At 37.1% G+C, this 23950-nt stretch overlaps 1 protein-coding gene across 2 annotated transcripts in view; it reads right to left on the bottom strand.

Annotated features, from left to right (window-relative positions):
* DENND1B (DENN domain containing 1B) overlaps nt 1–23950 on the bottom strand; it is a 155653-nt gene that overhangs the window by 47160 nt on the left and 84543 nt on the right. For both annotated transcript variants that reach the window (XM_054165461.1, XM_054165460.1), the window contains 3 exons: nt 11819–11919; nt 6105–6150; nt 4646–4747 (listed from right to left, as the gene is read on the bottom strand). In XM_054165461.1, the coding sequence (XP_054021436.1) occupies nt 4646–4747; nt 6105–6150; nt 11819–11919 (249 nt within the window). The remainder of the gene's footprint in view (nt 1–4645; nt 4748–6104; nt 6151–11818; nt 11920–23950) is intronic.

Raw genomic sequence — 23950 nt, 5'->3', positions numbered from 1 at the left:
TTAGAAAGTCATGAGATTGAGAAGTGATTTTGCTTTCATATGTAATTAAAAGTATCTAAAATGTACATTGCTCATTAAAAGTGTCATTTTTAAAATAGTCACCTTCTACCCCTTCTGAGATTCCTTATATAAAACTATCTGATCAGAGATAAAACCTGACTACTATCTTTTAAATACCCATGTGAGCAGAGGAACAGAACTGCACAAAAAGCTAAAATATAAATTAATAAAATCATGTAACTAGACATTGAATCTTTTACTTAAGCATCCATATAAATTCAAGTGCATAAAGAAGGATTCAAAACGTCAGCTGCCTGAGAAATGCATGCAGGTTCCCTGTGACTACCAGATCTTTGGTAAAAAGATACCCAGGAATTTCTCTGGTATCAGTGATAGTTGCTAAGCTTTAAACTATTGGTTGGTATTGCCCATCAGATCACATCACTATAAAAGTAAGCTCACTCTCAATAGCAAGAAAGTGAGAGAAGATGGCAGAGAACAGAAACAAATACCAAAAATCTTACAAGAAAATTGAATCTGATATGGTTAAAATCAACGTTATTAATGAAAGGGCTTCTTCGTATTTCATTTTAGCTACACACACTGGATTTAAGCATCTCAGAGAGCTCTCTGGTATTTAATCACAAATACTCCTTTAGATGAAAACAACTACTTAAATGCAAAAGTTTCCAAAACTGGTTGTACTTTTCAATGTCACATTCTAGCTTCTAAAACTTTGAGGTTCAACAGAATCTCAATGCTTAATACTTTATATTCACAACAAATAGTTGGCTTATAACACTGCAAACACTGCTGACTGATCTGAGTTTCTAAAATATACCAGCAATATTTTGGGCTATTTTCTGATGGGAAAATATAGTAAATTATGGCATTTACATTTCACATAAAAATCTTTTTAGTTGCCCTGGTACAAGTTGACCATAACTTCTTCATGAAGCTATTAATCATTATATTTTCAGAAATAATTTGCACTCCCAGTAGTTGTTTTACAAAGTAATTTCGATTTTCTACATGAATTACATCTACTTCTCACATGCTACTTTTAGAACAGTAATGTTCCCATGCTCAGCTTAGGATATTAAAACCTGGTGACTTCAGCAATCTCAAACTCAAACCTCTTAAAATCCTGTTTCAATTCTGTACTGCATCACAGTGTGTAGGCACCACGTGCTACAAAGGCTGCACATCTTTCAACAGCTGTGTAGACTTTAAAGTTAACAGTATTTAATGACCACAAAGGATGCTGAAAACTCTATAAAGCCTATTGTTTCCTGAAGATCATGTTTGTTACATTTCTGCTTAGTCTGCAGAGAAGTCAGTAAGGCTTGGTGGCTGAAAGTGATGCCCTCAATTCCCCAAGCTTTTCTCGAGGGTGTTCAAATTTAAGCAAAGGAGTCATCTTTTTGTCAGAGTTGACTGCAAGGAGTTATTGCAGGATCAGGCCCAAGGTTTATGTGTGTCTTGTGGTCTCTGCTAATTTATATACACCACAAATGTTCTTTTCCCAACATCTTACATTAATAAAGTCCTGATCTAAGCCTTATTGTATTAGGAAATTTACTCCCACAGAAGTAGCTACTTACTTTCTTTTTTTATTTAATTAAAAAATAATAGATAAATTCACAGTGAAATGATGAAATTTAAAAACAAGTGTGCTTGTCAGAAGAGAGGCAAAAGAGGCTTTTTCCCCCCTCTACGAAAACAAAGGATTCCTGCAAGTCTTGCCCTGATTTATTTTTCCAATTTTAAATACCTTAGGAGTAGCGGAACTGCTACTGGCATGGTAGTATTTCTAACAGTCAATAAATCTAAAATATTATGTGTGAATATTGGAATGAAGCCATTAAGAAGATTACAGCATGCAACGCAGCAGAGGGTCCACATGAAAAAAGGACTGGTAATTCAGGACAACTGTGACCACTGACCTTTGCACAGTCAAGACCACTGGTCAGTCTGACAGAATAATAGAGTTCACATGCACAGAAAGTCATCTAGCCTGTAACTATAATTTAAAGGCTTAAATGATTGATTTAAAAATGCCTTTAAATCTTAGTTAATTTATTATCCAGTTTATTAGACAATGCCATATAATAATGGTTTCTTCTACCTTAAAATTTATCACGAAAAAATTCAAAATCAGAGCATTTTAATAGACATATTACTTACACGTGGGTAAACTATTAAATACCTATGCTGTGAGGACATCATAGAGCTTATTGATCACGATCAGAATTACTCAATTTCCTTCAGACAGAAGAAACACTTTTAGAAAACTCTGAAAATAACTGCATTTCTTTTGTTAGGCTGTTAACCAGCCTGGAATCAGTTTCTGAAAGGGATACTAAGACTAGGGCTTCTTTCCTATTTTCTGTTCTTCATTCTATTTTAACACCCTTCAAAGATACTCATTACACTTTATCAGAAGTTCTGCTCCCTTTGAATGTACGCTTATGAGTTTTATTTACACAGGTTAACAGGTTTCACATACATAAGTATCTTTGACGTTAATGTTTCAAGTCTAACTTACCACTTTGACACTACACTCCTATGTCTTAAACCTCTTAACTAAGATGCTAGCAATGGCACTGGCTCTCACAAATGCAAGAGAAGGACAGGCATTTTGTCATGTTATGTGCTTTTGTTTCCAGGTTTTCCAGCTATTAAATTGTTTTAATTAGAGTGCTTTACAGATTGAAGTAGAGGAAGAGATAGGAATAGTCAAATTAAATGCTACATTAAAAAAAAAATCATCAAATTCTGCAAGTATATTTTGGATTAAACACTGTTCTGTTTTGTTTTATATTAGCTATGGAATTAAGGATTTTGAGTTTACTGTATAGTCTGTACACTTGGCTAACCTTCATTAACATTAATAATAGGAACACGGATATACCCTCGGGGAGAATATACTCTGAAAGTATGAAATCTGTATCACTATTTTCTTCATACTAGCCTGCTAATTTACAGATCATTTTGATTTGCGTCTGTAAAATACATAAGAAGCCCTTCTCATTGTACAATAATCCACTTCTACTGTTTGAAGGACCTCCAGCTACAACTCCAGTATCTTATGGAAGCTGATGTGTAATCCCCCATTCTGCATACAGCTATCATTTTACAAGTAGTATGTACCTCCATGACATTATAAGCTCAACCTTACTCATTGAATACAGGTCAGTTAAAATTACTGACACACCAGAAAATGACTCATTTTTTAAATTGCTATACTCTTGGAAAATATAATATACAAAAATATAAATGTAATATAAAAAAAATTGTATCTGCATGCATATGTGTGTATATATTAACATAAAATCACAAAACATTAGAATAATTTTTACATCTCTGTAATGTCAATTACTTTTCTGAACTATAGTTGATACTGAATCAAAAGAAAGACTGACCAGATGATCTATAAAAAGTCTACATTTTAACATCATTAAAATCAAAGGGAACTGGCACTAATATAATCATTTAGAGTTTGATTTCCATTGTAACAAATACATACAAATTACCAACCAAAACAAAAGACACAGTGTGTCACTATAGTGCCTTACTTTGATTAAGGCAGTTTACTTCTATGGTTTACAATACCAGAAATTTCACATTCTGATATAAAATTCTTTGTCTTGACAACCATTTCTGACAGCTTGAGCACCTATAACTAAAGAATCAAAACAGTAGTTTTGCAATGATAATCTCTTAGAGCTCTGTTGGGAAAAACAAGGTAAGTGAATTTTCTGACTATTTAAGATGAAAATGTTCTCCTATACTCAATAAAAAAAAAAGGCAGGGAAAAAAAAAAAGGCAGGGGGTGACACGACATGGGGGAACAGGGACCCTCTGCAAGATCAAAGTCCAGAAAGAACTGGCACTTAATTTATCATCTTTTACAGACAAAAGACAGTTTTCGTCATTTCAAAAGGATCAGATGTCTTTTATGACAAACTGGGTTTGCAGTTTAATTTACAAATAGAATTCTAAGTAAGCAGCCTTTGCTCTGCCAAAGCAAATGACAAACAGTATAGGTTTTCATTCACGCAGCCCTCAGCAGGATAGAAGAGATTAAAATAAAACTGAAATAATTTAGAGAAAACAAATAAATGTTTCAGAAAGTTGAAGAAGATCAAAGCCTGAATTTTCTGACCCCAACTGTACAAGCATTTCTTATTATATTGACCAGTGCCATCAGATCATTAATTAAAAGGAAAGCGCTGGCAGGTGGCAGGGAAGCAGAAGCCGATAATTGGCCCCCTTCTTCTTTTTGCCTTCAAAAACTCTCTCGTTCTTTTGCAAGACATGCCACCAGGCAGACAGAAATGCCTACTTCGTAATATAATGATTAAGATGAGATGAAGAGACTCTTGCGTTTAAAGCAGCTATGCCTAATGAATGCAGCTAGCTTTATAATTATGATCCTACTTTTACAATAAGGAATACGATGTTCCATTCAGCATCTCCTCAACTGTGAAAAAGGTAGAATCTCAAATAGAGGGGTCTACACTTGGTGCTTTTCACCCCCTTATTCCCATTATAGCACTTAGCAAAACCGGACAGAAAAATAACTGCTAGTAATTCAAGCACCTATACAGGAAAGAAAGAATGAAATATTGGTAAGACTCACCACTTCACCAGGTAGGTTGCTCAGGTCATTAAAGGGGGTTTCTAGAGTGTTTGTGTCAACATTTAGCAAAACCACGTCCTCCAGTGATCTATTTTTCACTCTCTGTTAAGAGGTAAGAAAAAAAAAGGTGGAAAAACATTCTACTATGGCATCCACCTGAAGTACATTTTTATTACAAGCTACTAGATTACAAACGATCATTTTGCAAAGGACAACGGCAAAGATAAGGTTTACAGCTTTAGATGGAGGATCTGTCAATTAGGACAGGATTCAGAACAGCTTTTGAAAACACTTCCTGCTCATCAAACAGTAAGGTTAAACTAATAATCTCTGGACCACAAGCACATTCAGGAAATGAATTCTTGCAAGCCAAGATTTACACAAAATACAGTTAAACAAACTGGAAGTATATATAGCTTATAAAAATGTTTCATTCCTATTTGTGAAAATCAAACAGGATATTCATCATGTGATCAGATGAAAAACAGAAAAAAATAAGTAATGATTCGCAGATTTATGTAAGTCCCAGGCATGTGATATCTAATAGTATTATAGAAGAATAGAAATCCAGAAGAAACTGAGTGACTTCTTTCTCAAAGCAAACCTTTCTGTTCCTTTATTTTCAGATGGAATAAGGAAAAAGATACCAGTCAAGATAATGCAATCAATGTACGCAGGTCAGATGAACCTGATTTGAATGAACAGAAGGCTGTGCCTAGACTTACCAAGTACATATGACAGAAAGCCCTTTTTTGGAAACAAAAAAGTGCTGGTGGCTCAGCCTGAGGGAGAACCCACTTTGTCAGCTTAGCTAATGTGAACTGATCCTTAGAAACTGATTTAGCAGATGTGCAAATCAATAAATTATATATTCTACATGATAATCAGGCTATACAAGTAAGCTTAATGGTGTCATCCAACGATCATGGCAAGAGGCAAAGCTATTTATGTCCCAGCAGCTACTTACCACTTGGATGAGTTTTACTGTTTTGTTGTGTATTCCAATATGAAAAGGCTACTTTTTGCCCAAAAACATTCACTTCTACATTAACAGTTATGCATGTAAAGGAATGAATCTTAGACACAGACTTACAGAGGGACAGGAACAGAATTTATCTATGAAATCAGAATAATGCTGAATATTAGTTGATGGTGACTCCAAAATAAATTTGAACCATTATTATTTGCAAAATCTGTTGCTGAACCACTTAAAAAAAGGCAAGGAAAAAACTCTCTTACTAAGCTATACAATAGACACAGAAACAAATCATGCTGTAGAGCTTACTCCATAAAAGCTTGGAAAGTAAGATGTAAAACCAAGGCATTTTTTCTTCTTTGTAAAGCATTTGAATTTATTTTTAAATTCTCTATGCTAAAATAAAGCACTTCAACTTAAATTATCATTTATGGCACACACACCTCATGCTTACCAGTACACAGAAGTGTAGAGTAAACCTACCTCTATTAAGCTGAAGTGGACGCCAATTAGATAAGGCATTGGTGCACTGAGGGGAAAAAAAGTGGGAAAGATCAACTTCTAAGTACCAACTACTACATTTGTGCATCAAAACAAATACATAAATCTTGGCATATAGAGCTCCTAGTTATCATTTACTGATTGAGCCTTTAGTAAATGAACACAGTTGCACTGAAATTTTTACTAGATAAGGGAAATTTTACCTTGCAGGTTTTTCGGGGCTTTTAATTCTGACATAAAAACAACCACAAAAGAACAGACACTGTTCCTCACTATGGCAGTATGAGTGAGAAGATGTGTAGAGCATGCCAACCAACTTGCCATGCCCAGTTTCAACACCCAGCAATACTGTGTAACAGAGCTATCCCAGCAGTTCCAGAAGTGGCCTGTTTCTAGAATGACAGTGGGTTTTAAAACACCATTCTGGAGGACATAACCGTGCCAGTTAAGATCACCGCACCACAAACATCATTAGTGCCAGTTTTGGCTCTGAATGTGCTTCTGACGCCCTTCCTTGGTGAGTGCCTGGAAGCTGTATGGTATTGTATTTAACTGTATTTAACTCAAGACAGTGTAACTTCTCATTTCCAAATTGAATAAGACAAGGAACTACATTCTGAAAACAAAACACATATCCACACAAAGCATCTACAGTGAGACTGCCTGAAGTGCACAAGCAGGAGACTAAATTAGTCCAGCTAATTTATTAGGGTTTCCTATAACCTTCAGTTTCTTCCTCTAATGAATGTACTCTGGCAACATCTGACCAAAAATATAATCAGTATCCAGCTCTGAAGAGAAAAAACATAAAACAATCATTATCATTCTTTTGGGTACTTATATTAGTATTCATTCCAGTGAAGTGATCAATAGATAGGTAGGTTTGAGTCACTCCGTGGAAAATAAAATATGAGGGGATCAGACAAAAAATTTAAATAAAAACTCTCTGACAAATGAATAGGAGATAAGATAACTTATATGAAGTTACACAGACAGCTGTCATACAATAATTTATCTCATTTCATTAATCTGATCATGGATTGATTGGTGATTGACATCCTGAAGCCTGGGGAGAGGTTTCACTGCATCAATTCACGTGGCCTCGTCAATTGGTTCCCAACTCTGGGAGCAAAAGTAGCAATTCTCACCTGTCTGTGACTGCAGCCAGTTTTAGTAAGATCTGTACACAGACTGGATTAGCCAACTGCTCTCATTAACGAAGTCCCACAGGAGAGGATTGATGAAAAAAACTCCAACCAAAACCAACCAGAAAAACCCCACCAAAATCCCCATAAGCCAGATCACTCAGGCCAAAACAAAATTTCACTGTGTTTAGACTAGGACCTCCTAACAACTTCATCCAGCCCAAGGCCTTACACCTTCGTGGACAAAACACAAATTACACAGAACTGTAAATGGGCATCACTCCAAAGCAGACATATTTTTGTTCAGCCAGCTTTAAAACCCTCCATAATTTGAACAACTACAGAACATACTTAACCAAGCTAACAAGAATGACTATGACTGACATGCCAATAAGGATTCTTCTCCTGAACGTGCAGCAAAGTAAATCCTCTGGCTCATCACATCAGAGATCAGCCTTACAAACAAGGTGAACTAGAGAATCCACAGTGAAAACAAGCGCTGCATCGTGTCTGCATTTTATGCATGCCTGTTCTCTTGTACTCCAATGCCGTTCTAGCAGCTTCACCAGGCCTGTCCTGACTTAAAATAGCTGATGATTTGCTCCATTAGTAAACCTGTCATTAAAAAGGGTAGTGTGTAGCTCTTTTCTACAGAACAAAGCAACAGCTACATCATTTCAATTTTGAGAAGTTAACAGAATAAAGGCACAAAGCTAATTAGACAAACACATCTTGAAAATGCTTGAAATAAAAATTGCAGGTATGGAAAGTCAATTTGATCATTTTCAGCAAAGAATGAATTTAATTACTGCTGGATTCTGAAGCCTTAGCAGTAAAGGTTTGTAATATGTACATGAAATTGCTTACTATGTTTCTACTGGGAGCTGCTACACAGTTTTCCTCTTGCTTATGCATGCTATTACCAAAAAAGTTATTAATCTACAGCATCATTGCCTAAAATAATTACTATGTTATGCAAAACATCCAAGTTAATTGGAAAATAATTGTCCCTTTCTCAGGAAAACAGGCATGTGTATATCCCAATTCAGAAGAGATCAAACCTCATAAAGGCATGTTGCAAGTGTAGCTTGAATTTTATAATTGCATTATATTCTTAACAGACCATCAGTAGAACAGATGCTTTATCATCCACAGACAAAACTGTCATACATTCTTGTATCAGTGCTTTGGCTTGCCAAGAACTTACACAGAAATTTGATGAAATTAGCTTTCTCCATTAGAAAAATTCATTTTATTCACATGTTAATTACCATATCAATGTTCAAACTCAATTTCTGTAATAGCTTTCTTAGAATCACAGAATTGTCAGGGTTGGAAAGGACCTCATGGATCATCTAGTTCCAACCCCACCGCCAGGGGCAGGGACACCTCACACTAGATTGCTCACAGCCACATCCAGCCTGGCCTTAAAAACCTCCAGGGACAGGGCTTCTACCACTTCCTTGGGCAACATGTTCCAGTATCTCACCACTCTCATGGGGAAGAATTTCTTCCTAACATTCAATCTGAATTTACCCACTTCTAGTTTTGCTCAATTCCCACCAGCCCTAATCACTACCTGACATCCTAAAAAGTCCCTCCACAGCTTTCTTGTAGGCCCCCTTAAGGTATTGGAAGGCCACGAGAAGGTCTCCTGGGACAGACTGAAGAGCCCCAACTCTCTCAGTCTGTCTCCAAAGCAGAGGTGCTCCAAGCCCCTTTCTTGAAATCCAGTCACCTACTGGGCTGAGTTCCTTTTGATTACTTCAATGTATAAGAGAAATCAGTTCTTTAAAACTATTCAGAAAACTCTGGGTTTTTGGTAAGTCCACTGTGTTTTCTTCCTCCAGAGCTAAAATGGAAATCAGTTTTACTGCTTAATATTTTTCTGTCTTTTAGAACAAGAAATTTATGTCTTCTTTTGGATGGTGGTTCCAATTCTCATACTGGAGTTCTCATGATGGAATTCACGGCCAAGAGAAGCTACGTGTGTGTGGAGGGGGGAAACACCCTGAAGTAAATAAATACACAGGATGCTCACACACCTTGCAAGTACTCAAAACCTGGCCAATGCTAATGGCATTAGAGCCCACACTGATACTCAGTGCCAGTCCATCTGACTACTTCAGGAACACCCCTTACCTTATGTTTAAAACCAGTCTTCCAGGATGCCTGATAGAACCTAATAGCCTTTTGAATTAAAAAGGCCAAAGTGGAAGAATTTGAGTCATTTTTTTTATATAGGTCTAGCTGTTTTACTCAAAAATACACTTTTCAGTTTCCACGCTCACAAAATGTACCAGCTAGGAATTTATGTACTTGTATCAAATTCTAACCACTCTGGAATTGTCTCATCTATTCTTTTGAAATTTTGAAGACCAGAAGTTCAACTCATACGAAAAAAAAAATGTGGATTTCCCTCCACATAGGTTAGCTGATTAACATGTGGAAGAAAAAGTTGCGGGATCAGGGCCTATATTTAGTGGATTGAAAGGTATTTTATCCTCTTGGACTGTACACTAGGGCTGGCTTACTATAAACGTTAACCTTATGACTTCATTATAAAAAAAATTCATGAGAAAAACCATTGACTGTTAATCCACCATAACATAAGGAAAACCAAGCATTTTGTGTGGTTTTATTACACTCTTCCAACTTGTCTCACAAAAGAACCATTCAAACCAGACATTATCAGACAGAGAAATGTAAATGCACAAAAATGTGAGTTAAAAGGTCAGAATTATAGCTACTGTGGTAAAGTCATCAATGGTACATTTCCTGTCATGAACTTTGTTTCCATTTGAACATCTCTAAAGAAGGGCAACTTCCCCTCCCCTCCCCCTCCCCCACTCCATTGTACTACTCTGAAAAAGAAAAGGGGATATAAATGAGTTTTACAAGTTTAAGAAACTCCATGCTTCTTTTTAATGAGTGAAAAAATTCTCAGGTCACACCATAATGACCTAGAATCTCAATTGTTATCATCATCACAGGAAGCTGTGTACAGCATCTAACATTATTATTTCTGGAAACATTATCTGTGCTTAGGAGGGGAAATAAAAAAAAGTCTCCTAGTATTCAGAATGCACTCTGCAGGGTAGAGTTTGAATAAAGGTGTTGATCTGAGTTCTGAGAGCAGCATTTATGGATGATACTGAAGGAATTACAAAGCTTCTGGTGGCAAGCTGAAGTAATACAAAAACCTAAACAAATACATCTCAACTCTACCCTCCAGTCTTGGTGCATCTTATCAAAGCTAAGAGGAAAAACAATTAGGACAGAGTTTCTTCAAAAGAAAACTATCATTAAAGATGAAAGGCTTAGCTATAGTTGAAAGTAAAGGGAAGAGTGGGAGAAGAGTATTTGATTTCTTTTTGAAAATAATAAATAATATACATACCAAGCATAGGAAGTACCAAAGAAAAAGATATACCATGGGCAAATATTGTAAACTTGAGGAAAAGCCATCAAAGAGACTTAAGGAAACATAATGAGAACCTTGCTGAAAACAAGAAGTTCAATAGACTGAGTGGAATTCAATGGAACATTAATATTTATAAGTTGCAGGGAAAAAACCCTTAAACATAAAGCCCAGCAAACATGCAAACATAACTTATTTCTGTGAAGAAAAACATTAATAACAGAAACATAGACTGATGTTGGTAGGCATCTGACCTTGACAAGGTTTTCATACATAATAATTCCTCATCTCTAAAATGGCTTTAAATGGTTCATTTTTCCACCAAAGATCCACATGGTCTAGCTAAAGTGAAAGCCTCCAGGGATGGATGCTCCCTGCTTTAGTGGAAACTCTCTTTTGCTATCTCTGGCACCACTACAAACAAGATCTCTTCCTAGCCTGAAATCTTGAAACATAGGCATACAGAAGCATCATCCCTTGAAAGATCCAAAGCGTTTCAAAAGCAATTCTTTCTGGTTAAACTAAAAAATTTGCCAAAACTATGAAGTCTGTAGCGTGAACAGAAATATGTTGTGAAAAGCAAGACTCTTACAATGAAATTTGGAAGTACCAAAAGGAGAGATTTTTAAGCCCTTCCAGGAAGGTGACTGATAGAATCCTCAACCTGGATGGGTTTAAAATACAAATACTAAGTCATTTTTTAGACCCAAGGGAAACACTGATGCCTGCTAATGCCTGATTCTAGAAAAAAAAAAATCAGCTTTCTTCTGAATGCTTCTGTCAGTATCATTTATCTCACATTAATGTAATTGCCAAAAAAGAGGAAAACTTAATATAGTCATACTTAAATTAATTATGGAATGCTTCCTCTAACAATATAACAGGAACATGATTCAAAACACTGCACAGACCATAATCAGCACTGCAATTCAAGGTACCAATTCAAACACTACGTAAAGGCACACTGAAGTATCTCTGTTAAAGTCATCATTTAAGCACCAGCCTAAGTGCTTTCCTAAATTGGATCCCATACTTTCAGTCACATACGCAGTCAGCGTTTTGACCAGTTACTTAGAATTACAAGACAGGCAAGAATCTCAGAAATGGAGGTAACAGGTTAGCTGTCTTACCAGCAGTAGTCCAGAAGATGTGGAGGAAGCACTGGGATGTAAATGTGTTGCCAATACATTGGATATAACAATGCAGCTGACGCATGAACACAAGCAGTTAACTAAAATTAAAAATACACACACAGAATTGGCAACAAAAAATATGAATTAAAAAAAATATTAAAATAACTTTAAGACATGCAACAATGTTAATCTCTCCAAACCAACTATTACAGCACTTTTAAATTACCTTTAATCAATCAATGAAGAGCTCTGAGATATATATACAAGTACAACATTTTCAAGAAGTCAGGCTAACAAGTCAGCTGGAAGTTATTCCTGATCAGATGCTTCCTTGAAAAGAGGAAAATAACCATGCACTGCTTGATGTTTATCATGGTCCAGTGTGGGTACTGCCATGAAAACACAGAACTCAAGTGCTTCCCAGCTGCACTCAGCCCTGCTGTGGGGGGGGAAGACTTAGGGGAGAGTTTGGGTTCACACTTCTGAATGTGCAAGTGGAAATATCTGTACCTGCATGAAGTCACAGGAAAGCACTGATTAACTCCTGTGTCCCTGTCTTGATTTCTAAGCAGCCTTGAAAAAGTGAATTAAATACCCCCTGAGACAGCAAAGCAACTTCATTACAATTTTCCCAAACTCCCTTCCCAAAGCAGAGACTAGCAAGTCTGGCACTAGCATCACCATACAATTAAGGACTCCTTGACCAAGAAAGGAGGTGTTACAACCTGCTTACCATTCGAAATAGACATCTTTCTTCCTCTGCAACAAACAACACAAAAAACCCACCCCAAAACACCCACTTTCCCCCCACAAATCCATGGAATTGATTTGAAATATTGTCAAGTTCACTCCACAAGAGAGCAAAACATTCTACAATGCCTAAAGAATTCAAATCTGATCTACCAAATTAATTTTGCTATTAGGAATTCACTCAGATGTATTCATTTTATTACAGAGTTCCAAGAGAATGAGAAAACAACAAGACTGTTCAAAATAAGGTAGCCTCTATCTGGTACATAAACCATCACAAATCTCATTTAAATAAAAATATTTTTTAAAAGATGCTGATTATAATAATAATAAATATTATTTTATATATTGTTATGTTTCAGGTGTTATTTAGAATTATATATTATTATATATTATTATTAATAACAATAATAGGGAAAGCCCCACGTGGAAGACACCAAGCTTACAGAAAGAGACAAGACTGTTCTGATGTTTTATATCACAACAAAATTACTATTTGAGGTTAACTTGATAATGGCACTGTTTATTAGGCATGCACTTTGACAGCAACAAAATAAAGAGCTAAAAATAAAATGTAAAACCTGCCCATGCATCAAGTGCTAAAATGTTATGCATTTTACAGGAAAAAATGCCCTCTTTGTGGAGCAGATCAGCACTTAAAGCTTTCACACCCTGGCTGTCTTGCACATTTAGACTGATAAATAAAAATTATACTGCAATTTTGCACACATATTTTTACACTAAAAATGGGGGGTGGAAGTAATTACCAGACCACTGCAGCAGAAATCAGGAACAATTACAATTTGTGCAGCATAGTTTGCTCAGCACTCAGATTAATATAACACGATTAAATATGGAAAAGAAGAGGGTCTGAAAGCTCCTGAGGGATATCATTAGGGCAAATTGCCAAAGAATGAAACATGAGCCAGTCAGGAGAGTCTGGAAGCTGCAGTAGTACCAAGGGACTTGAATGTTCGACAGTTGGAGCTTCAGTAATGTGTGAACTGCAGGTTAAGGTATCAGGAGACTCTGTTCACTGACACACAGAATGTCACTATTGACCAGCAAACTGCCCGAGCCTGACAGCTACACTGCAGAAAGCCAAGTACATCATAATTCCAGATTTCAAATCCTCGTTTCACATTAACATCTTGGTTCCCAGCTTCACATCAAACCTCTGCAATTATTCTCATTTTAGACTTACAGCAATGGCTACTTCAATAATTACCATGCTGTTAGTAAGAATTAATTCTTTTGCTAGGAGAAATAAATGAGTGCCTCATCCTCCTTCTACACAGAGTATCCTTCTTCTATACATAGTATCTCACTCTGTAGTTTAGCACTACTGACAGCACAGTCAAGCTCAGCATCGTGAGTTTTGCTATTTTACTCAGAATGGATGTGGAATTACTAATTAGTATGGGCACATACTATTGTACATGACATGCAAATTTCAAATTGCAAATACTATAAGAAAAACAGCATTCTGTACATTTCAGTCAGACTAAACTAAAGCTGAGTATACAGTTATACAGGATATCCCCCAATGTATCCAGCTGCCTCCTCCTCCTCCTAATAGGCATTCTTAAATTATGAATTAAGATGAATGCACCATTTGCATGAAGAAATCTTACCCTATCTCATGCATAAAGCTGTGCTGTATTTTAGTTCTCACTTTAAACATGGGAAGTAGGTAATCCCTTAAAAACATTTGAAATTTTACTAACTCTTTTGTTTCACAACCTATATTTTGCTGTGGCACTCAGACTGGCATCTATTTAGCATTTTTTATCTTAAAAATCTAATATATACTCAATTTAACATTTTTAGTTTTAAAAATCTACTACATTTTAGCATTTCCAGCAGGAAAGGAAAAGATTTGATTACTCACACATCAAGCTTTTGTTGCACAGTTGCTTGCTTTTTGTGTTCAATAACATTTTAATGTAATATCATATTTAAACCTTTCCATCTCTGCTGCTGCAGGCGTCCACACATTTTAGTATGGCATGAATATGTTTTACAGCTTCCTGTTGTACACAGCCTGTAATAAAAGCAGTTATGGGATTCTGCTGCTCTTCAAACTGTGTGACATTTCAATACTGTGCCAACTCTGCCTTTAAGCAAATACTGATAACTGTACCATTTATAATATGAACTCCTTATTTTCTGGTAAATTCCTTTTTTGTCTTTTTTTACTGTCCACAGTGACTGCATTTCTCTTTAAATAACTCAGCTCTTTGAACTGACACATTCACTCTTCTCTATCTAATAGAGACTACTGTACATCTTGGAATAATGCTGCACGTCTTAAGTAACAAAGCAGTTAAAGATCTGAAGAGCATTTGGGGACCACATAGAGCCTGACTGCTTACATCAGTACTCAGACAGCGCTGGATTTGGGGGTGTCTGAGAGCATCTGCACTTGGGAACAGTGCCAGCTAGAACCCTGGCAGGCACCCTGCTGAACACTGAAGGAAGAGATGGGTAAGGTGAGAGAGTGAAGCACAAGCTCCTAGGTGCAGAAATGAGCATCTGTTGCTTGAGCAAGTGGTGAAACCTATTGCAGAAAACAATTCTTTACACTATTTAGGAAAAAAAAAGGCATTTGTGTGGAGCCTATCTGTTGATTGCTATCTATTCCAAGAGGAATTATAAAGATCCACCTTTTAAAACAAATTTGTAAGAAGAGAAATTACACAGATCAGGAGAAAAAAAAAATCTTTTCAAGATAGGTTATTGTTATCCTAAATTATTTTGAAGTCATCTATAGACATATACACAGCATTGTACGTATAAAGTAAAAGCGTCTGTCCACTAGAATTTACAATGTATTTATGTATACGCACACATAGATCATTGCTCAAGTCTGCAGTTCACTAACATCTTAAATTACAGCAGAACAGTGCTGCAGCACCTGCTTACTAGAAATCCAAGAGTTTATTTCACGTTTTGAGGCAGCAAATGACGTTGAGACATCCTTCTATAGCCCACTGCACTGGAAAAGACCTATCTCAGTTGGTTTTCAAGCCATTATAAAATACTCAGGTAGCTTTTAAGTGATTTTTTCGTCTGTTGAAACCCATTTGTCAATACTGAACAGAACTTTTAATATTTCTGCTTCCAACAATGTTGATTTTTAGATGACTTCTCTCTTTTAAAGGATCGCTTCTAGCTCAAGCAACTTTTTTTCAACATTAAATCTAAGTATGGATTTAAAACTGGTTTAAATAACATGATTTTAAATTACACAAACAAGTCAACTGACCTGAACTATTTAAAAAACAGCTTTTAGCAAAAAATTTTGATGTTCAACCCTCTAATAAATAAATTTAATTTTAAATCCCCTGCTTTTACATTGGGCATAAAAAGGAGTTTCCTGTCCCACTATGTCAGAATGAATTTACTAACGTTATTGAGTACAACTGAAACTTTCAGTCTGCTCCTGAGCTCTTCCAATAAAGACACTGCAGCCAGCATCACTAGATAAGCTTTCATTAGCCTGCAAGGAAAGCATGTGGTTGTTTCCTCCAGAGTTTTACAGTAACTCTGGTACAATAATTTTATCTTTGTCTCCTACAAAGAAAATTAAAATAGAAAGTGCTGAAACTCTGTGTCTGGTGATAATACAGACTCTCCAAACAGTGGGAGAGGAGACCATTTTATAAAGTTCGCTAGTAAAATTCATTACTGAGTGACAGTAAATTAATTATTTCCAAATCCCTGCAAGACTTAAAATAATACACAAATTCAAGAGAATTACGAGTTACCTTCCACCTTATGGCAATAAGCAGCCCCTTGGGAAGATCATTGTTCAAAATCTACATACTGCTGAACAGGAACAGTCAGGAAAAGTTTCAGTTCCAGGCTTGATCAAAGCAAGGTCCTTGCTCCTGGGACATGAAGAACACAGCTCCTCCTTACTCCTCACATGGGTGCAGTTGTTCTGATGTATCTGCTACCCCAATGCTCAATTCTATCAAACCTTTCTATGCTGAATTTCAAAGGGAATGGCTTCTCTCTCCTTTCTTTTCTTTTTTCTAATTTTAGCTTTTGCTAAAACACTGCCACATGTCTGGAGTTGAAAGATGCTTCAGCTGAAAGATTTTCTGCAGACTCACACATTATGCTTATTTGATAGCTATTATTCACAGTTTCAATGAATAATACAAAAATAATTCTTCTGTACCACACATAAAACTTACCTGGCAGGTATTTTCTATCTATATAAATTGATTTCTTCAAAGTCTTTTCTATAACCAAAGGTAAAAAAGAAAGGCAGAGCATAGGTGGCAAGCTTTGCACACACCGCAACACACAAACTAGAAAGACAGAAACTGATTAGCAGAATCTTGTCAGAAAGCCAGAAACTGCAACAGAAGTTAGACAAAAACACTGAAGTAAAATTAACCTGTGATACCACACAACCTTTCAAAATCTACTGCAAGCAACTAAAGAGCTAATGCCATAAAAACAATTTCCTGAAAAAACTTAAAACACTGTCAATCTCTGTCAACACCATGTCCATAAATGGGTACTGATGTGCTCTCTCCCTCCTCCCTCACAGTCCCAATGGGCCAAAGAACTGCTCCCCTCCCACTGCCTTGACCACACATATGTTGAAAGATGCCAAAGATTCTCTTTTGTCATCTCATTTACTTATTAATATCTATAGGAATAAATTGTAGGGAACAGGCCACCGTTTTACTACAAATCCAGTAGCTACTATGAACCTGGACCAACTCTTTGTTGTTGTTACCCCAATACTCCCAGTTCACAAGAAATACTAAGAAACCACTACCTGCTTCTTGGAAGGGCAACAGCCCTATAGGTAAAAGGAAACCTTATCACAAGTCCAAAGACTACTAGCTTTGTTAGAAGGGCATCTACATCTAAACCCTGTTTGATCAGGAATGAGATCAGGCCCCAAACCCATAACAGATACTTAATGGCTGCTAAGACCTATCTCCCCATCCGTTTCTCAAATAGGGGGGTGAAAGACTGCTGGAGAGTAAAAGTGGGAAGAGAATGCATGCTCTCACCAGTCTACCATGGAGCATAAATCCCTTCCCAGCTCTAAAGAACGAACAGTCAGACTGAATCATAAACTCAGTCCACTCTGCTCACATTGGTGAAAAGTCAGAAGTCACTGATGGAAAAAAAAAGCGCAATAAAAGAGAAAAGAATACACTGTTCAAGTCACAACATCCAAAGCCACTTCTTGTGCTTTTCTTTAATTTAGCTGCTGGCTAATCATTTCCCATCTGCCATCCCCATAATCTTTTAAAAGGGAGGATCTTAAATGAGCCATAATGCATTTTCCTCCTGTTGGCAAGATGAGATCCCCCCAGCTCTCCTGTCTCACAGAAGGCAGAGAGGGGAAGGGAAATATATTTCCAGTTCACAAATTACAATTTTAGCATTTTCTATTGTGAAAATTAAATATTGGAAAGAAAACACTAATATAAACCCCCTTATTTTCTCCTGGGTTTGTTTTGTTGGGGTTTTTAAAGTACTATTCAACTCCTTTTATCATTATTTCTGGGGGAAGGAAAAGGAAGAGAAGAGAAGAGAACACTCATGAATTTGACAGCACTTCATATACAATCAGTTTCATTCTTTTCTTGTAAATCTTGATTCACAAAGCAGCATTATGGCATCATTCTTGTGCATTAGTTTGGAAGGGAAAAGAAAAGACTGCAGACACGGCTTGTTCCTTGCCTACGGCTCCAGGAGTGACATGTTCCCCAGGAAAGGAAGCTGAGCAGAAAATAAAACTGAAGTGGTAGTAAACAGGTGAGTGCACAGAAAGGAATACCACTGGCATACTGTGCTTATACTAAGGACCTACATGCACTTTTGTAGACCGTCTGAGGCACCTACACAAAAAAGTAGGGGGGGGGGTGGCATAGAAAAAGCCACATAAATTGACTCAGTTACTCAGTTTTTTATTCCTCAAAGGTTTTGACCATTTTTCTTATGTTGAAAATGAAACTTCTGGAAGTTGTCAGCTTTTATCCCCACCATGTTACAGAACAGATTAACTAACAGGTCTCCCCTGGTATTTCCTTATCTGATAATAAACTAATTATGCTTCTTTGTTTCATCTGTTCCATAATTTCAGTTTCCTCATATTTCTTCATTTCATCTCTGTACATTCTTGATAATTTGTTTGTTCCAGTTTTAACATTCATTTATTTCCAGACTTCTTTATCTCTTGCTCTCTCCCAATAACACAGAAGAACACAAACACACACATCTTTTTGTCTTTTTCCCTGACCATCTTCTGATTCCCCTTTCTTCCCTCCTTTATTTCATTACCTGTCTCCATGGAGGAAGAGCTACCCTCCCATAACACAAGGAGATTCTGCAAATGTTTTCACTTCTGAAAGGAGAATTTCCAGGAAAATAATTTTTCTGAACATTTCCTTCCCCAGAGTAACTCCATGGTATGTTTTTCTGCCACACACTAATTAAGAAGCAGCAGGGAACAGCTTCCTTGTGAATAACTGACGGACAACTTATTTACAGCGAGCAAGAGGAGAGATAACCACTGACTATGTTAGAGTTCATCTCTTCATTGGTGCGTCTTGGAAAAATGAGTAATAAAGCAGCAGTGACAATGCAAAAGGGGAAAACTTGACATAATAGCACTCTGGAATAGAGAGCTGGTATTACACTTGTAAACCTTTCAGTAACTCATCTTCACATCTTACATTTCACACCAGTGGCAGGCACTTTTTTCAGGGGGTGAGAGAGTTCTAATCACAAGAATACGAATTCTTTTACTCCCAGTTCTCATGCAGCCCAGTCACAAAGAACTCAGTATTTAAATCTCTTAGACTGCATATGCCCATCACAGTGCCTCCACTGGCTCTACACAGCATTTTCTTCCAGCAGTTTTTACTGAATTGCCAACGTGTATAAAAATTGGTGGGTGAGGGGGATGGAATTTTTGCCTGGGCTGACCTTTATCTTGGATTTGTCCTTTTTCCTTAAACTGCTAATAATTGAAATATCTAATTCTGAAATTAATTTCTAAACCTATACATATCTGAAGGCTGGCTGTCAAGAGGCAGGGGACAGGCTCTGCTCAGTTGTACCCTGTGACAGGACAAGGGGTAATGGATGTAAACTACAGCACAGGAGCTTCCACCTCAACATGAGGAGGAACTTATTCACTGTGAGGGTCACAGAACACTGGAACAGGCCCCCCAGAGAGGCTGTGGAGTCTCCTTCTCTGGAGACTTTCAAGACCTATTTGGATGCATTCCTGAGTGACCTACACTTGATTCTATGGTTCTGCCCTGGCAGGGGGGTTGGACTCGATGATTGCCTTAGGTCCCTTCCAACCCCTAATATCCTATGATCCTGTGATTTGTGACCTGTCTTTCTGTTTACATGGTTTACTTTCACATCATAGTGGCTTGTTTGTTTGGGGGGTTAGGATTGTTTAAGAAACCCCAGTGATGGAGTTCTTTGCTATTACCTGCCATCTGTGTAACACAATCTGTAACCTTCCCTCCATCATTAAAAGAAAAATAATTTATATCATTTTGCTGACCATACATTTCAAGTTCTTTTCACATATTCTTTCATAATTATTTGTCCTAATATTACTTTGTGGCAAAGGGGAAATTATTCTAAATTTCAAGACTAAGAGAGCTTTCCAGGTCTGGTTTTATATCTCAGCTTCATTGCTATAAATACATGCCCTACAGGTATCTCAATGGGACCTTAACTGCACCCACAACACACACCTCTGCCTGCTTTATGCCAGGCTGCTTACACCTGAACAATAAAAACCTATTGCACACCACTTCTCATCTACTCCCAGACCAAATGGTCTAATTGACCTAATATTCAAAAATTAATTCTAATTATGCTTCTGGGAGCCAGTATCAGCAGAATACCTGTTCTGTCTTGCAAGTTAATGAAAGATTCCCATCTATTCTTTGTTTTCCAAGAGCTAAATTTAGCCCTTGCACATTTCTGCCAACTATGTCACAGGAGTAAATTTCAGTTTTTTTTTTTTAATGGGAACATTTCTGTGTACTGTGGATCTTCCACACACTTCAAAAATACATTTTTAGATAAAATTGTGACTGCACTACACAATTCAAATAAATGACATACTGTAGTTCATTTAATAGGAACTGTGAGCATCACCCTAGCATAAGGCAATATGCAGACGTCATTACCTGTGTGACAGCTCCCAGTGCCACCGCTTTCTAAAACATGATAGGTTTACAGGAAGCCAATTGTTCCACTGCCCTGGATCTTTAATATGCACCAGCCAAATAGCTCCAGAAATAGCGAGCTTTTAACTCACAAACATAAAAATAGTAGAGACTCTGTCTTTCCAGGCTCCACACTAACATGTACAGTGCTCCAAAACCACATCCCAGCAATCTGGCTTAGTTACAAAGTACTGCTTCACAGTTTTTTTAACCATATCCATGAATCTCCAATGTGTAAACCACAGAGAGATTTCAGTGAAGTGAGAGAAGCAGACAACCACCACAGTTGTTTTCTGATTCAGTTAATGGTATTACTGCCTTGGGATACACAGAGTTTGGAATAAAGTCAAGAGTCTCAGATTTAGGGTTGGATGCAGGAGGAGCAAAGCAATTCACAAAATGTTTATAGTCCCGGGTGTTTCACTTTCTCTAGAACCTGGTATTACATTCTCCAAGGACCCTCCACGTCTTCCCAGTGCCTCAGTGACCATGGATGGTGTGATCAGACCTGAACAAGTCTAACAAGGAAAGGAACATGAAGCCACTGCTCCGTCCAACTCACTGTAGTGACTGAGGGCAAGTGCAAGAAGCTCTCTTTGCATATAAGCATGAGTGAGTGATGCTGCAAACGTGTATTTGTGTGTTAATTTATATCCAGCACTCCTTCCCCACAAAACTAAACAAATCAATCTTCAATTGACATACATATATGTTTTTATAGGGAACACCAAAGAACCTACAGCCAGTGCAAAGCAGAACTCTATCACCACCATGCTCTCAGACACAACAGACTTGCATTAGCTGAAACAAATACTGGTCAAAAAGGAGACAACATTTAGACATTTGCTTTAAAGAGTAGCATCCTATCCACCTGCCAGTGTAGCCCACAGAAGATACACTCTAGTTAGCATATTACTGACAGGATGATGAGAAAGCTCCTGTCAGACACTGGCCAGGCGGGGTGTTTGAGACAAAATGCACAGCCCCAGCTGACTAGTTAGGGAAAGACTGGTGAGGTACAATTACAGAGGCATATGACAAGCTTTCATGCTTGAGTGACTTGAGAACCGATGACACGGCTTTAAACAGCAAACCTTCCTACCCCTGGTCACAAAACAGCAATAAGTCAACTGATGCACTGTTGTAAAATCATGATTTATTCCTTTGCTTTGAATACATGAGAGTGTGGTATGATGTTCTGGTAGACTACCACAGCAGGTGCACTCGGGGCTGAAACATCTAGGGCCTGCCTCCAGCATGCATAAAATCAATGCTGTAGTTCAGTCTTCCTGGAAGAGCCATCCCCAGCACTTTAATAATTTATAGAAAGGCCAAATTAAAAAATTATTTGTAATGAAACTAGTACAGCTCCATGCAACTAACGAGAATGCATGCAGATGCAGTGACGTGTGAGGAAAGCGTGCCAGGCAAAAATATACAGCGTGGTATTTAGGAAAGGTCTTCCTTTTGCAGCTAAAGTGAAACAGCTACCAGCCAGCTCTGTAAACAGATCAATTCCTTTGTTTCATTCATCCTTTTACTTAATCCAAAACCACATAATTTGTTTCTCTTTAGTACTCAAAAGACAGAAATGGTAATTTTTTTGCTACAAACAGACTTGACAGAGCATAATCTACAAGCTAACAGAATCCATCTCACTCTAACACTAAGCCTGAAGCAAGCTGTGAGGTTGGTGATAATCACATTATTAAAGTGGTTGGAAAGTCAAGCTAATAAAAGAACCAACGGTTAGGGCAAATAATGACCCAGAAGCTATGACAGAAAGGAGTGGTGGGAAGTTTCCACTTATATCTTGGTGGTAATTGGTAAGGCAAGCAGACAAAGATCTCCACCAATGGAGTTTTTAAAGGGGGTAAAACAATAGAAAATCAATTTAAAGAAAGACACAAAGAGTGCATAACCATTTCAAAACTCAGAAGATGCACATAAAACAGAGCCTGTTTGGTTGGAATCAAATACAAGCTGACAATTGAAGCATACCCTTAAGATAAAATGCTACCTTTTTTTTTCTAAATTAATAAACTCTAGTCAACAGATTAAAATATGCAATCTTTCTTTTCTCTTTTCTCCTAAGTAGCCTTCTACTTAAATACAGTATAATTTTTCCTCCTTTTTCCATAACAGACTAATCCTTTTACTTGAGTATAATAAAAACATTAAATTTGCCAAACAGAAATGCTAGACAAAGAATCCTTGTACATAAGTAAGTGCAGTTTTCCATCCCTGGCCCCCTACAAAAAAGGCGAGGAGAAAGTGAGCAAGGCCTTGAATTATGCCTTTTGTTATCAGTCACTGCCCTGAAATAGTGAACCAAAACAGAGCTGATAACTCCAAGGTGACATCACAACCCAGTCCTCATGAACTGACATAAACACTTGATATTCCGTTAACCCCAAAGATAAGGTACAACTCCCTTAACAGAAAGTTGTACTTGATAGCACTATTTTTGAACAAATAATCTTTTCAAGTCTCAAGCTGTAATTTAGGAATATGAAAACACGACCTTTGCAGCACAAAAGTACCTGCCTGCTGTGTTCTGCATACCATAGCAAAACAGCACAAAACTACCAATGCTACTATCCAAATACACATCATTTGATGATTTGTATTAGGATCAAGCAATCCAACAATTTAAAGAAGAAATAACTTATGCCAAAACCATATTTAATCATTCTTGGCAATTAATTAAGTACTTACAGCAGATACTGAGAAGTGTTTTATTTACTTTCTGAACTATATTGCTCTGCTAAGAAATAAATCTGGCATCAGTCCTGTTCTGTTTATGAAACCGATTAGCAGGTAGCAGTTCTGACTGAATTCCTGATAAACCAGGTCTATTTTTTAATCATAACTCACCAGTGCAAGCAAAAATTACCCTAGTCCTATAGCAAAAGTGGATCCAATATGATTTGGGGGTAATTTCATTTAGCTATGACTTATGTAACAATAGTAGAGTGAAAAAATTACCAGAAGAAAGTGAAACTGATGCACTAACACCTTTTGGACTTGACTTGCAATCTACTACTTACATTGACAGTTTGGGGACATTTTTCAGATGTCCAAATGCTACCATAAATGTCTTCTATTGCTACCTACCCTTGTCCAGGACAGTGATACA

The sequence above is a fragment of the Dryobates pubescens genome, chromosome 11 (genome assembly GCF_014839835.1).
Source record: "Dryobates pubescens isolate bDryPub1 chromosome 11, bDryPub1.pri, whole genome shotgun sequence".
Classification (NCBI taxonomy): Eukaryota; Metazoa; Chordata; class Aves; order Piciformes; family Picidae; genus Dryobates; species Dryobates pubescens.
The sequence above is the reverse complement of the archived record's forward strand: the minus strand, read 5'-3'. Positions and strand labels throughout refer to the sequence as shown.